General features: G+C 35.8%; 2 protein-coding genes across 2 annotated transcripts; both read left to right on the top strand.

Moving 5' to 3' along the window:
* Positions 1-800, top strand: LOC120772086. Its single transcript, XM_040100485.1, has 3 exons — positions 1-67; positions 125-433; positions 521-800. Exons 1-3 carry the CDS (start codon positions 14-16, stop codon positions 728-730), a joined length of 573 nt encoding a protein of 190 aa, XP_039956419.1. The 5' UTR covers positions 1-13; the 3' UTR covers positions 731-800.
* Positions 801-5,651: 4,851 nt separating this feature from the next.
* Positions 5,652-6,584, top strand: LOC120771632. The gene is made up of 3 exons (XM_040099725.1): positions 5,652-5,722; positions 5,804-6,115; positions 6,198-6,584. The coding sequence occupies exons 1-3, from the start codon at positions 5,669-5,671 to the stop codon at positions 6,510-6,512; spliced, it is 681 nt and encodes a 226-aa protein (XP_039955659.1). The 5' UTR covers positions 5,652-5,668; the 3' UTR covers positions 6,513-6,584.
* Positions 6,585-12,507: the final 5,923 nt, after the last annotated feature.

Below are 12,507 nucleotides of genomic sequence, written 5' to 3'. Positions count from 1 at the left end.
CATAGTGACCAAAATGAAAGCTACATTGGCATTGATCGCAGTACTCCTAGTGCTCCAAAACAGGGGTGTAAGAAAACCTAACGAAAAAAGTAAGAATTAATAACAAATTAATCTATGTTTATAGGTCTCCGCCAAGCTGAATGTTTCAGAGATTTTCTCTGACCTGTTTCAAGCTACTTTTAATCCAAGTGAATTTTCGTTGCCTGCTGTTACAAGTAAACCACTTTCCGCTCGTGAAGCTTGTGCTAACGAGCTCAATAGTTCTGTTCGGACAGACATTGCCGAAGCTGGGGCAGAATTTCGCCAGATATTGGGAATTCTACAAACTGACGCCGACGATTTTGAAAACCTAAGTCAATTGGAAAAGGATTTCGTAGCAAATATAAACAAGTGCGACGCACAAAAGGAAAGCTATGGTTGCTACATCTCGGCGGTATGTAGGATATAATGATAGAATAAGACATCCTCGTGATTCAAAATAAAAACTTTTCGTAATAATATAATAATATGCCAATTTCAGATTGAAAATGTGGTCCGAGAAGTTGGGGCTACCCCAGTTGACAATGTAAAAATATTCTTCAGTTTGGTAAAACTCTTCAAGCGTATAGACGGTGAATATGCTAAATTTAATTTTTGCTTAGTGCGACACCCGGAAGTTACATCACCACCTGGTTCGTCAGAGGCAGAACAGACCACAGCAAGCTCATTTATTCTTCCAAAAATTTTATGAAATACAATGGTTTTCAAGAATATCTGAATTGTACTGCATTTTCGTAATAAAAAGTGCCTTGCCATTTCAACGCTTATGTTTTCATTAGTAGGTCTGATTAGTAATTCTAGCTAAATTTCTCTTACATGTATTGAATAATTTAGTATGGGAAGAGTGATCCGATTTAGGTGAAATATGCACCGAGTTGTTCGATAACTTGTCGTCCGACTCGATGATACTCAATATTTCTGGCAATTGCTGTCTGCCATAGTTAATTGTTATTGATCTTGCAATCATACCGCCATACTTGTATATCCTAACCCAATTGCACTTACATAAAGGAAGATTTGAAAAATAATATGTTTACTAGACCTTATATTATGGATTAATATATTGAAGATGCAAAACAAATGGAAGACAGAGACAATTCGAAGCTTCGATTAATGATTTGTGTTCTCTTATATATTTTTGAGGCGACGCTCTGCTTCCCTCATTGCAAATGCGTGGGTCGTTGGGACCTGATTTTTTTTGTTATAGTCAACATTTTTCGATTTTTGTTTTATGCCAAGGTTTAAACTTTTTTTAGCATCTTGGGATGTGGTGGGTTGTAGTCATGCTTCCGTGTAAGCAAGTAGAGTCATAGGACTGCGGCCAAGTATTTCTCTTGCATTTTCGTCGCACACCGTGGAAACGTGATCAACTCTGTGTAAGATGCGGTAGCCAACCCATGTAGATAAAGCCTAGGGCTACGACTGAAAGAGAGAAAGCTTCAGCGAAGGTCATCGACGACTTCCTATTCGAATTGCACTCCTGCTCTCTGAGATTACACATCTGCAACTCGGTATAAGAGAACTGTGGGACGTCTTTCAAATTTCTTATGCACAGCTGCAAGCGAAAGCATTGGATTACCATGATTAACAAACTTATAGAACGTTATCAGTGTGACTTTAAACCTGGAAAGCTTATCATCGCCCAGATTTTGGAAAAGAGTCTTGAAAGGAAAAGCGACATACACCACTTTTTTATGGAACTGCCTCTATTATTCTGTCACATAAAGAAACAATGAGTGTTGCTTTAAGCTAAAATCTTTGAAAATTTAATATTGGGACGAAGCCAACTCCCAGGCCTACCTAAGCGGAGGCACATATCGCCGCCAATCAATCGTTAATAATCGTTGTGCGACATGCAAGTGTCAGCGCAGCCATCGGCGTTGGCAAGACCAATCTTACTCTGGCCGCTAATGCTTATTATCTATGCTAGAGCAATACCTCCAGTCAGCGCATGGCCGGCACATCACTTAAGCTATTCAACTAAGTTGTGTACTGGAATGATGCATATGAATGAATAAAATTTTTGAGCAAAAATATTTGATTTTTATTCTAAAGTTGTTCGGTGATCGGAAGTTTTAGGTGGAAGCTCTCCAGTTTTATATGCAAATAATAGAGAAAGGACAATTCAGTTCAGCTGCACTGCCGAATCATCACTTACGCTCTCATTCACGCTCACTATCATTAGGGAGACTATTAGAAGCGCTATCAAACAGCTGATATGGGTAAAGATAATTTTTATCTTCATGAGAATGTAGTTGTAGCTATAAAATCGTCAACTCACTACAATTTTATTTCATATTTATTTACTTTTTCACTTAATTTTCTTTTTATTTGGGAAATAGCCATTACGAGCGTATGCTTAAACGTAGTGATTCATTTCTTGATAAAACAGCGCGCAAATAGGCAGCGAGTCTTATCAGCACAATTATTAATTTACTTAGAACTTTCTTTCAATGACATAAGAAGTCGGTTCCAACAAAAGTTCGGTCAATGCCGAAGAAAATATTATGAAAATGCGATTTCAGCTTTCTAAATTATTAATTATTTCCGTCTCCTAAAGGACGTATGTATAAAATAATTAATATGAGATTTTTGCTTTAGACATATTATAAAGAAAAATAAAAGAAAAAAACGATATTTTGAAGCCATACACATAGGCTGTTCACGATAAGGTGGTTATCGGGTTATGTGGTTATGTGATTAAGTAAAAAACAACAAAATGCAGTATGAAAAAATAACCAACTTTGACCAACCAAGGCCCTTGTTTACAGATTATGTGGTTGTTTGCTTATTTCCCGTGTTAGAAAGTCGTTGGAATTTTACTAAATGGCAGCACAAAAAATAAATAAAACTAAACGAATGGCACTTCCATTTAGATTTTCTTATTAGAAAATCTGCTATTAACAGCTGTTTTTTGTTTACAATCAGCAAATTAAAACCGAAATAAAAAGCATCACAAAGCATCAAAAAATAGGAGATGAGCGAATTGGCATTTGCTGACGCGTAGCATTTGAAAAAATCTCCACGGTCAAAGCAACACGGAACATTTTCTCGCCAATGAATAGATCTCGGAACATGGAGTTCATCTCCCCGTCCACTACAGATGATTAAAGTTATATCCTCTAGCAGTTCTTCTAATACTTCATCCATTGCATTGCGACACTGTTCAGGGCGCAAGATGTCTGCACAGTTTTTGAACCCTTAAAATTCGGATTAATTAATACGAGTAAGCACACACCTTCAATAAAGTCCATTTCTTGAATAGCAGAACTTATTTTAAATTCGATTATTTTGCTTTTTAAACTTTGTTTAGGCATTTTATAAGTAGGAATTTCATTGAACTAAAATTGTAAACAGTGAACAGCTGTTTGTGTAAAAATAAGCCAATGACCATACAAAGGATGTTCACAGAGCATAGAGGTTATTTTTAACCACCTTACCGTGAACAGCCTAACAGTATCTAAACAGCAGTTTGGATACGAGTGATTTCTCTATGAAGAGTTTCTTATTAATTTAATTTAAATAGATGCGTCCGGTGAGTCAGGACAAACATTTTCGCGCGATGTCTTTCTGTGTGTGGTGTAAGCCGAAAATGCAGAGTTCGTTAGAGTACCTCTGCTCTGCGCGATTAAATTCTGTGTGAAACTCGATAAATCTGCGACAGAGACGTTTGATATGAACTAGCAGGCTTACCTATATGTTGCTTTAACAAGAAGTGGTGTGTTTCGGTGGCACCAAGCCTTTTTGGAAGGCCGGGAAGATATTTATAATCGGAACAGGAGGGCGCAAGGTGTGCAAGACATCGAAACCGAATGCCTTCGATGACGCCTTAAATGCTTTGAAATGGCGGTGGCAGCGATACATCGAAGCAGAAGAATTCTATTTTGAAAGTTTTTGAAGAATTGTAACGATTCAATAAGTTATTTATAAGATCTTTTCAATGTGTACAATACTCAGTACATTATCTTGAAAAATCGCGTAGAGTTCAGTCTGCGTTTTCAACGTTGTTATACATATAAACCCTTTTTTTCAATCAGTCTATCTAATAAAAAGAATGTATCAAAATTCGTTGCGTAGTTTTAAAGGTTACATAGGGATATAGGAACATTCAAAGCGACTTTGTTTTATACTACCTATAAAACCAATAAAAACGTTTATATTCCATGACTGTGTTGCCGTTAACATATATGGATAAGGTGTATACCGTTAGAAAGAAGAAGACGTGCAGAAGTGCAAAACGCCATTTTCTCCCATGTGTTTTAATAGGAACACAGGTTGGCGCGTTTTCATTGGTCGAAGATAATTTCTTTGTTGAAGCGATTTAAAAATACAGTATCAGTTCGAGACTTCAGCAGTACAAGTATTTCATTAGTACAGTTAATCAAAATTTTGTATTAGTTATTTTGGCATATTTTTGCAGGTTCATACGTGAGCACATGCGACGACAAATTCAAATCGGCCGATTTGATTCGCTTGCTCGTTGAAGGCGGAATTAGGCCAAACCCACAAAGATAGCAAATGATTTTGCACACGAAAAAATTATAAATCTTAATTTATTTCTTTATTTTGTAAATTTTTTTCTAAAATTTTCTTTAGATTTGGTTGATCATTTGTTAAAATTCTTCCATAAAATTTTAATACTATTAACATTATTAATAAATTGTATTTTCTATTGATCGAATACCGACCACTGCCGGTCCTAGTCTGAGTAATTACAATAATGATATGATTGTTAGAAAACTTCTGTAAAATAAAACAACAAAAAACGTTAACTTCGACTGTACCGAAAGTACAATATCCTTCACAACGACAATACTTGTCGCATGAAAGATATAAATTTATCGTGATCTTGATATGATCGGTCAGCTTGCAGAGCACTTGTATGGTATAATGATTCGATCTGAAAGATTAATATAGAGAATATGGCGTTGCTTTGAAAATATTCCCTGCTGAATTTTATTTTGATGTAATGTATAACATTTCTTAATTATTGTTAATAAAAGACTTAATTTTAAGTTTATGAACCCTCATTGCACCAACCACCCCCAACCTAAATAAAGCAAAAAAATAATTATATAATCTTTACTACATGATAAAAGGAAAACTTATGCATTGCTTTTTACAACTTGGGAATTACACAATTATTAACCCTTGAGTGACGTTATTTTTTAGATGATCACTCAAATAATTTGAAGGAATATAGTTATATACCCACAAGAAAGATAAATAGTCATGGAAACTTAGTCTTAAATGTGGCTTTTGTAATCCTAATGAAATTAAAGAAGCTGCATTTAAAAGTTCCACCCAAGAATACACATCACTAGAGCGGAATCTTCTACTAAAGATGTGTCGGATGGGATCTTATTTTGCATCCTATTTCTAAGGTGCCTTTAAAGCAAATATGGGTTAGATATGTACTTAGAATAAATAAAAAATTAGAAACCATATTATACTAACATCCGTCCATAATGCAACACAAATATTTACATTGAAACATGTATAAATATTTATATTTGTAATTGGATTTATACGCCATCGTAAAAATTGTAAAAATGCACTGAGAAATCATTTAAAAGCCACAAGCTTCATTCGAACACCCTCAGTGGCACTCATACGAGTAGTGACCAAAATGAAAACTACATTGGCATTGATCGCAGTACTCCTCGTACTCCAAAACAAGAGTGTAAGTGAAACCATAAATAACGAGTTTGTCTAACGAAAAAAGTAAGAATTAAAAATAATTTAATATACTATATATTTATAGGTCTCCGCAAATGTGAATGTTTCAGAGATTGTCTCTGCCCTCTTTCAAGCTACTTTTAATTCAAATGGATTTTCGATGGAAGTCGTTATAAGTAAACCACTTTCCACTAATGAAACATGTGCTAACGAGCTCAATATTTCTGTTCGGAAAGACATTGCCGTTGCTGGGGCGTACATTCGCCAGGCATTGAGAATTCAACAAACTGTCGCTCAGGAAAATTTTGAAAACCTAAGCCAACTGAAAAAGGAACTCGTAGCAAATATAAACAACTGCGTCGTACAAAATGCAGACAATATTTGCTATTTCTCGGCGGTATGTGGAAAATAATGTTACAATAGTACATATTCATGATTTATAACAACAACTTGTTGTAATAATATTATGTCAATTTCAGATGCAGCATACTGTCCGGAAAATTAAGGCCCTTAACCATAATCAAATACCGGTTGACAATGCACAAATATTCTTCCATTTAGAAAAACTGTCCAGGAGTTTAGCTATAGAATTTGCGAAATATAATGTTTGCTTATTGCAACACCCGGAAGTTACATCTCCAAAACCACAAGCCTCGTCAGAATCCACAGCTTCTTCGCTGAGCACTGATTCAGAACCTCCAGCCTCTTCACTGAGCACTGAAAAAGGAAGTTCTGATTCCTCAAGGTCAGAAGAGACCACAGCAAGCTCATTACTTCTTCCACAAATTTTATGAAATACAAATATTTTCAAGAATAAGTGAATTGTGCTACATTTCCGTAACAAAAAGTGAATTACTATTTCAACACTTATCTTACTTATTAATAGGTCTAAATAGTAGAGATAGAATGATCAAATCATAGTTTTTTAGGCATCCTATTGTTCGAAAAATTGTCGTCGGCCCCGATAGTGTCCATTATCTCTGACAATTGGCCCTTCAGACCGTGGTGTACTTTTACCACCTAAATTATATGGACTATCCTTGACCGTTGGGATTTATGTATTACATTATATAGCTAACATGCAAACTTATTGTTCAAACTCAAATCTTTGTTTGGCGAACGTTTTTGTTTATTTTTTTTTTTCTTTGCGGCCAGCTGCTTAAAACGGAGTCGAAACTCAAACAATATACCGATTAAAGTTCGGACAATCAACTTCTGGTGGGTACTGAATGCCATTCATTGTTGAGCCATTAACACCTTCACTGACTCCCTCCCAGTGAATGGCGTACTTGGCGTCCACATACCATCAATAGCAGAACGAAAGTTCTAGTTGACACTTGAAACCAATGTGTGACCTTTATGCAACCTTCTTCTAGAAATTGCAGCAGCTTGAACTCCGAATTATTCATTACAGAACTACATGGAATGAATTCGCGCTTTACGATAATCACTGCTTTGCATGCCCAATGAAACCATCTCACGTAACATCGTTTTCTCAATGGTCTGATTTCTTGCTTTACCCCAAGCAGCATCTGCATAATCGTCACAACAACAATAAGACACTCAACGTTCATCAACCAAATTATTTTGTGTTATTTTCTAAAATTATGAGTTTATTCCATTTCTTTAACCACCGTTAAATTAAGCGAGGATAGTGGTCAGTTAGAGCTGCATGTGGATCGCGATAGCAATTTCAAAAGACATTCCACATATAATAGATAATTTATCGTAAAAGTAACTGTAAAGAGTTAATTATGCGCTGTCCCACTCAATTCTCAAATACTTTTTTAGATAGGGCAACAAAGCTTGTACAAAGTTTTAGACTATCATATTTTTTCTTTTTGATTCAAAAACATTTCTTAATTCATTATGAATTCGGCTTATTAATATTACCCACTAAACGTGGCACGGCCCCACTTAATAGCACATTTGTCGAACGTTTCGTACCGGATGTGGGCAATTGCTTACTTATAAACAATTAATCAAGATAAAAAAAAAGTCGTCTGATCGAACGCTAACGTTAATGATTCAAGACTTTATCTTCGGATCCACTTCAAGCTTCGGAAACAAATTGCAGGTGTTCATAAAATTGACGATAACCAAATGTCAGGTGTTTCCACAGCTGGTCATTATAAATTTATTAGATCAGGCTTTTTGTTATTTAAATAGCAACGGAATATTTGAGTTATAAATAAATTGTAGCAACACATCAGATTATCTTAACAATAAAGCAGCTTTGCAGGGTTGAGTTGGTTCACGGAAGAAAACTGTGAACTAGAAACTCTTACTCTTAAAGGGTCTCAAACGTAGTCAGCTGCAGTCGGAACTATCCTACAAGAATTGTCTCTCCCTTCTGAGCCTACATAGTGCAAATTACAACTACCTCTTTCAAATCTTCAAAGACTTGAAAATTCTTTACGAAGAACATATTAATTATGTAAAACTTCCTCAAAAGAGTTTTGTTTTTGGCTGTAGGGTCGTCCAAATCGTATCAAGCCAGTTGTCGCCTTCAAAATAGTCCCCTTTTAATACAATGCATATATGTCAGTGCTTGTTTCAATCGTCGAAACACTTCTGGGCTCAAACTTTGGGAGAGTTTTTAGCGATTTTCGTCTGTTGTGTAAAACAACTACTCTTTAAGGTTTTCTTAATTTTTCGTAATACCAAGTAGATCCAATAAATAAAGAAATATTGAAGAAAAAAATTAGAAATAGTAAAGAGTCACATGTTTTCCCTACAATATGGGAACTATATGCTGTAGCGAACTAGTTTGCATATATGCCGACGTGCCTTTTTGACTCAGCTCGTCACACTGATCATTTATACCATATGTATATACTTTAATACGATTAAGACCACGAACTTTATTTAAAGAATCAAAGTGACCCAAATAAAAGTTACATTGGCAATGACAGCAGCACTATTGTGCTCCAAAATAGGAGTGTAAATGAAGCCATGAAGGCGGACGAAAAAAGTCAAAGTTAGTAATAAACTAATCTATTTTGATAGATATCCATCAATAAGTATATTCCAACGATAGCCGCCGACCTATATCAAACAATTTTTAATTTAAGGTTATTTCATATTACCACTCTCATAGAAACTATCTTCCAGATTGGCGAGAAAGCTGGGGCAGTCGATGTGTACAAGCTTCTTTGAAGTCAAATTTATTCGCCATAAACAGGAACAATATTGGTACTTGGCATTAGATTCGGAACGAAAGTTTGATGCGTAAAAGATTGTCAAACGAGCTCCTGGAGCAAGTGGCGAATCACTGTTGCTTTGCGTGGCCTGGTCTTGTCCTGATAACCATTTCTGCGCATCTACTTTCTTCAAATGGCTCAATTGTCAACAGTACAAGTTCAAATTAGAGGCTTGACTCATAGTAGATGATTCCTTACCAATTCCACCATAACACATAGTAAATGCTTCCTGCCTGTCAATCCTGGCTTGATCACGATGTTGTAACTGTTAGACACCCACTTAGTAGTTAATCGATTTTATTTCGGTTTGTATATGAGAGTTCGATCGATGATGTGTTTTTCCATGTAGCCTAGATTTGTCTGTCTTCTTGTAAATAGTTTTCATCAGATTCGCCGATTTCCATTATTTTATCGGTATGTTTTGATCATACTTAAATTTGTCCATCACAATTACCGGTACGGCATTGACGAAATCTAAATAGCGTGTGATACAATAACAGGACTATAAACATTATTCAAATTTTTGGCCGAGCAGCTCACGTTTTCACCTTTATTGTACAAAAACTGTAAGATATGGCGTATTTTATCTTTCCTGGTGCTCACATTTGACGCGTGTTCAAACAATGCTGAGTGAATCAATCACAAAATTATTCAAACAATTTTATTACTCTTGCATGATGTTCATACAGAGTATAAGAGTTCTCTTCACTCAACGGACTGCCCGTCCATCCGTCAACTGTCCGTCCGTAACTTGAGTAAAAATTGAGATATCTTGATGAAACATGGCATATTCGTTCCCTGGCAAAAAAAAGTGGGCGTAAATAGACAACTACCGCGCCCACAAAACGCCATTAACTCAAAATAAATAAAGTGTAAAACTAAATGATAAAATGTAATTTGGTACAGAGGATCGCAGTCGCAAAGCAATTTTAAAATATGCGTGGGCTCGACTTCCAATAAGTTTAATGTAAGTATGGAAGCGTGGAAAATATCACATTGACATCTCAACAACTTAAGAATTAGTTCACGGATATACAAACAAACCGATAGACAGATGGACAAAGCTAAATCGACCCAACCTGTCACAGTGATCATTTAATTGTAATACATACTTTTTATGGTCTACGAAGCTTCTTTCTGGGTACCACTGTTTTACTACTATTGAAATCAAAGGAGCTTCATTGAGAAATTCCACTTATTTATTCATCCCTAGAACGGAATCTTCTACTAAAGATACCTAAATTTTTATTCATGGAATCTTATTCCGTATCTTATTTCTAAACGCCTTATGTAGCTTTTCGTTGATTGATCTGCTAATATTTGCAACATCCGGAGCGACTCTCTTCTTCTTCTCATTCTTCCCAAAATCTCTTCAGCACAATATAAGAAATATTCACATGAGAGCCATTGTTTTAAGGACACAATAGATCGTAGGGCGAGGTGCTTTCCCAAACTTGAAGTTTCCTGTTTTTAAACCCACTTTGAACTAATAAAAATTAATTATCGTTTCAAAACATAGTCACTCCACACAGACTGCTTCAAATAATGAAGCCGTATGCAAAGTTCCAAAGCCTTATCTGTTCCCTCAAAAAATCACCACCTGGAAAAGGAAGTTCTGATTCATCAGAGGCAGAAGCGAACACTGCAAGCCCATTAATTAATATATCATTTGTGTGAACTACAATTGTTTTCAAGAGTATGTGACTTGTACTACATTTTCGTAATAAAAAAGTGCATTACCATTTCAACACTTTCATTAGTAGGTCTGGTAGAAACAACTCCATTTCTCCTATATTATATTAAATAATTTTGTATAGATAGACTGGTTAGATTTAGGTCAAATAAGCTCCTTGGGACTCGATGATATCCATTATCTCTGACAACTGGCTTTCCAGTTCATGGTGCAGTTTTGCCATCTAAATTAACGATCAATCTCAAATCCTTGTTTCAAAATTTTTTTTTAATATACAAATTTGTGATCGGTTGTTTTCTAAGGCAGCTTTACTATCTCCGAATAATTGATCAGATTTTTTAGGAAAAATGTTGCTATGTTTTAGTTGATAGTAAAGAACGATAACTCAAAACAAAAGGGTCGTATAATCATTAACCGATTTTAAATTTTTGGCTATGCTGGTAGCTTAGAACGTTGAGATCATTTTGATATACAATCTCATCAAATTTGATCCGGACTGAAAAAAACCACTTTTCCAGGTATTTAATAAACATGCTTGGCGAATTCTAGATGAAACAGAAAATCCAGGGCAGTTATGATCATATGCAATGTAGCCTCAAACAGGGTTGTACGGAAAGTAAAGGGACTAATTTTCTTCTTAGCAAGAAGTGGTGTGTTTCGGTGGCGTGGTGTGTTTCGGTGGCACCAGGTCTTTCTGGAGGGCCGGGAAGAGGTCGCTTATGAAGACCGTGCTGGAAGACCTGTGACTTCGACAAACACAGACAATGTGGCTCGCGTGCGCAAAGTTTTGAACTCAGACCGTCGACTAAGTATTCCTTTAATTGCGCAGATGTAAAATTTATCAAAGTCTGTGGTTCATGATATTGTGACGGAGCACTTGAACGTGCGTAAGGTGTGCGCGAAGATGTTCACAAAAGTGCTCACTGACGACTCGAAATTGCGGCGAGTGGAACTGTGCCAAGAAAATTTTAACATGTGTGAATATGACTCCCAATTTTGAATAATGTAATCAAAGGTGACAAGTCATGGATCTCGGACTATTTTTTTGTTTCCTTGCCTGAAAAGACCGATGAAAGGCAAGAATTTTGAGACAAGAGATGGGATCCAAGCAGCATGCACCTCAGCTCTCAGGGCTATTCCGGAGAATGTCCTCCGTATCTCCTTTAATGCTTGGAAATCGCGCTGGCAGCGCTGCATTGACGCAAAGTGAGCCTATTTTGGAAGTATTTCAAGAATTGTAACGGTTGGTTCAATAAATTTTTTTAAATCGACTCAGGCGTATTACTTTTCGGACAAACCCTGTACCTTACTTATCATTTTATTGACACACGAAAACGTTTCATCATAATTTTTTTTTTAATTAGAAATAAGGAGATTTATATTTATGATTTACAAAAGCGAACGGTTGAAGAAAGCAGAAACATATATATTAAGTTTATCAACTGATAAGTAAATTCTCGGAAATACGGTTGGAGAAGCAACACCCGACAATGTTATCTTTCCTATCGTAGGCCACTAAACACCAGCAAACACCCAGTAGAAAACTTCCGCCTTTTATCTAATCAGTCGAGAAATTGTCAGTACTTCATGCAAAAGCAGCAACACAATTTATTTACCTCTACTTTCTGTTGTAAAGAGATTCAAAAATGATTAAAACCCAGTCAAAGAGAAAAACAAAGCAAACGTGTCAATGAAAATTTATTTACCTAGGGATTTCCGAAAAGTGAAATCATTTATCATATTAGTTCATATTTTTTGCAAATGTGATTGCTGTTAGTTTACTTATCGCAATGCTCAAAGGTGCCATACGATTGGACGGCGTTATCTGTGGTAAAAATAAAATAGTATAATAGCAGTTTGATAAACAGTGATTTGATAGAATATTTATATATA

Source organism: Bactrocera tryoni, chromosome 3 (genome assembly GCF_016617805.1).
Source record: "Bactrocera tryoni isolate S06 chromosome 3, CSIRO_BtryS06_freeze2, whole genome shotgun sequence".
NCBI lineage: Eukaryota > Metazoa > Arthropoda > Insecta > Diptera > Tephritidae > Bactrocera > Bactrocera tryoni.
The sequence above is the reverse complement of the archived record's forward strand: the minus strand, read 5'-3'. Positions and strand labels throughout refer to the sequence as shown.

Bases quoted from the DNA above. Each gene is read 5' to 3' on its own strand.
- LOC120772086 (XM_040100485.1), top strand. From the start codon at position 14: ATGAAAGCTACATTGGCATTGATCGCAGTACTCCTAGTGCTCCAAAAC. The intron at 68-124 runs GTAAGAAAACCT...CTATGTTTATAG, and splicing joins TAGTGCTCCAAAACAGGGGT to GTCTCCGCCAAGCTGAATGT. The intron at 434-520 runs GTATGTAGGATA...TGCCAATTTCAG, and splicing joins ATGGTTGCTACATCTCGGCG to ATTGAAAATGTGGTCCGAGA.
- LOC120771632 (XM_040099725.1), top strand. From the start codon at position 5,669: ATGAAAACTACATTGGCATTGATCGCAGTACTCCTCGTACTCCAAAAC. The intron at 5,723-5,803 runs GTAAGTGAAACC...ATATATTTATAG, and splicing joins TCGTACTCCAAAACAAGAGT to GTCTCCGCAAATGTGAATGT. The intron at 6,116-6,197 runs GTATGTGGAAAA...TGTCAATTTCAG, and splicing joins ATATTTGCTATTTCTCGGCG to ATGCAGCATACTGTCCGGAA.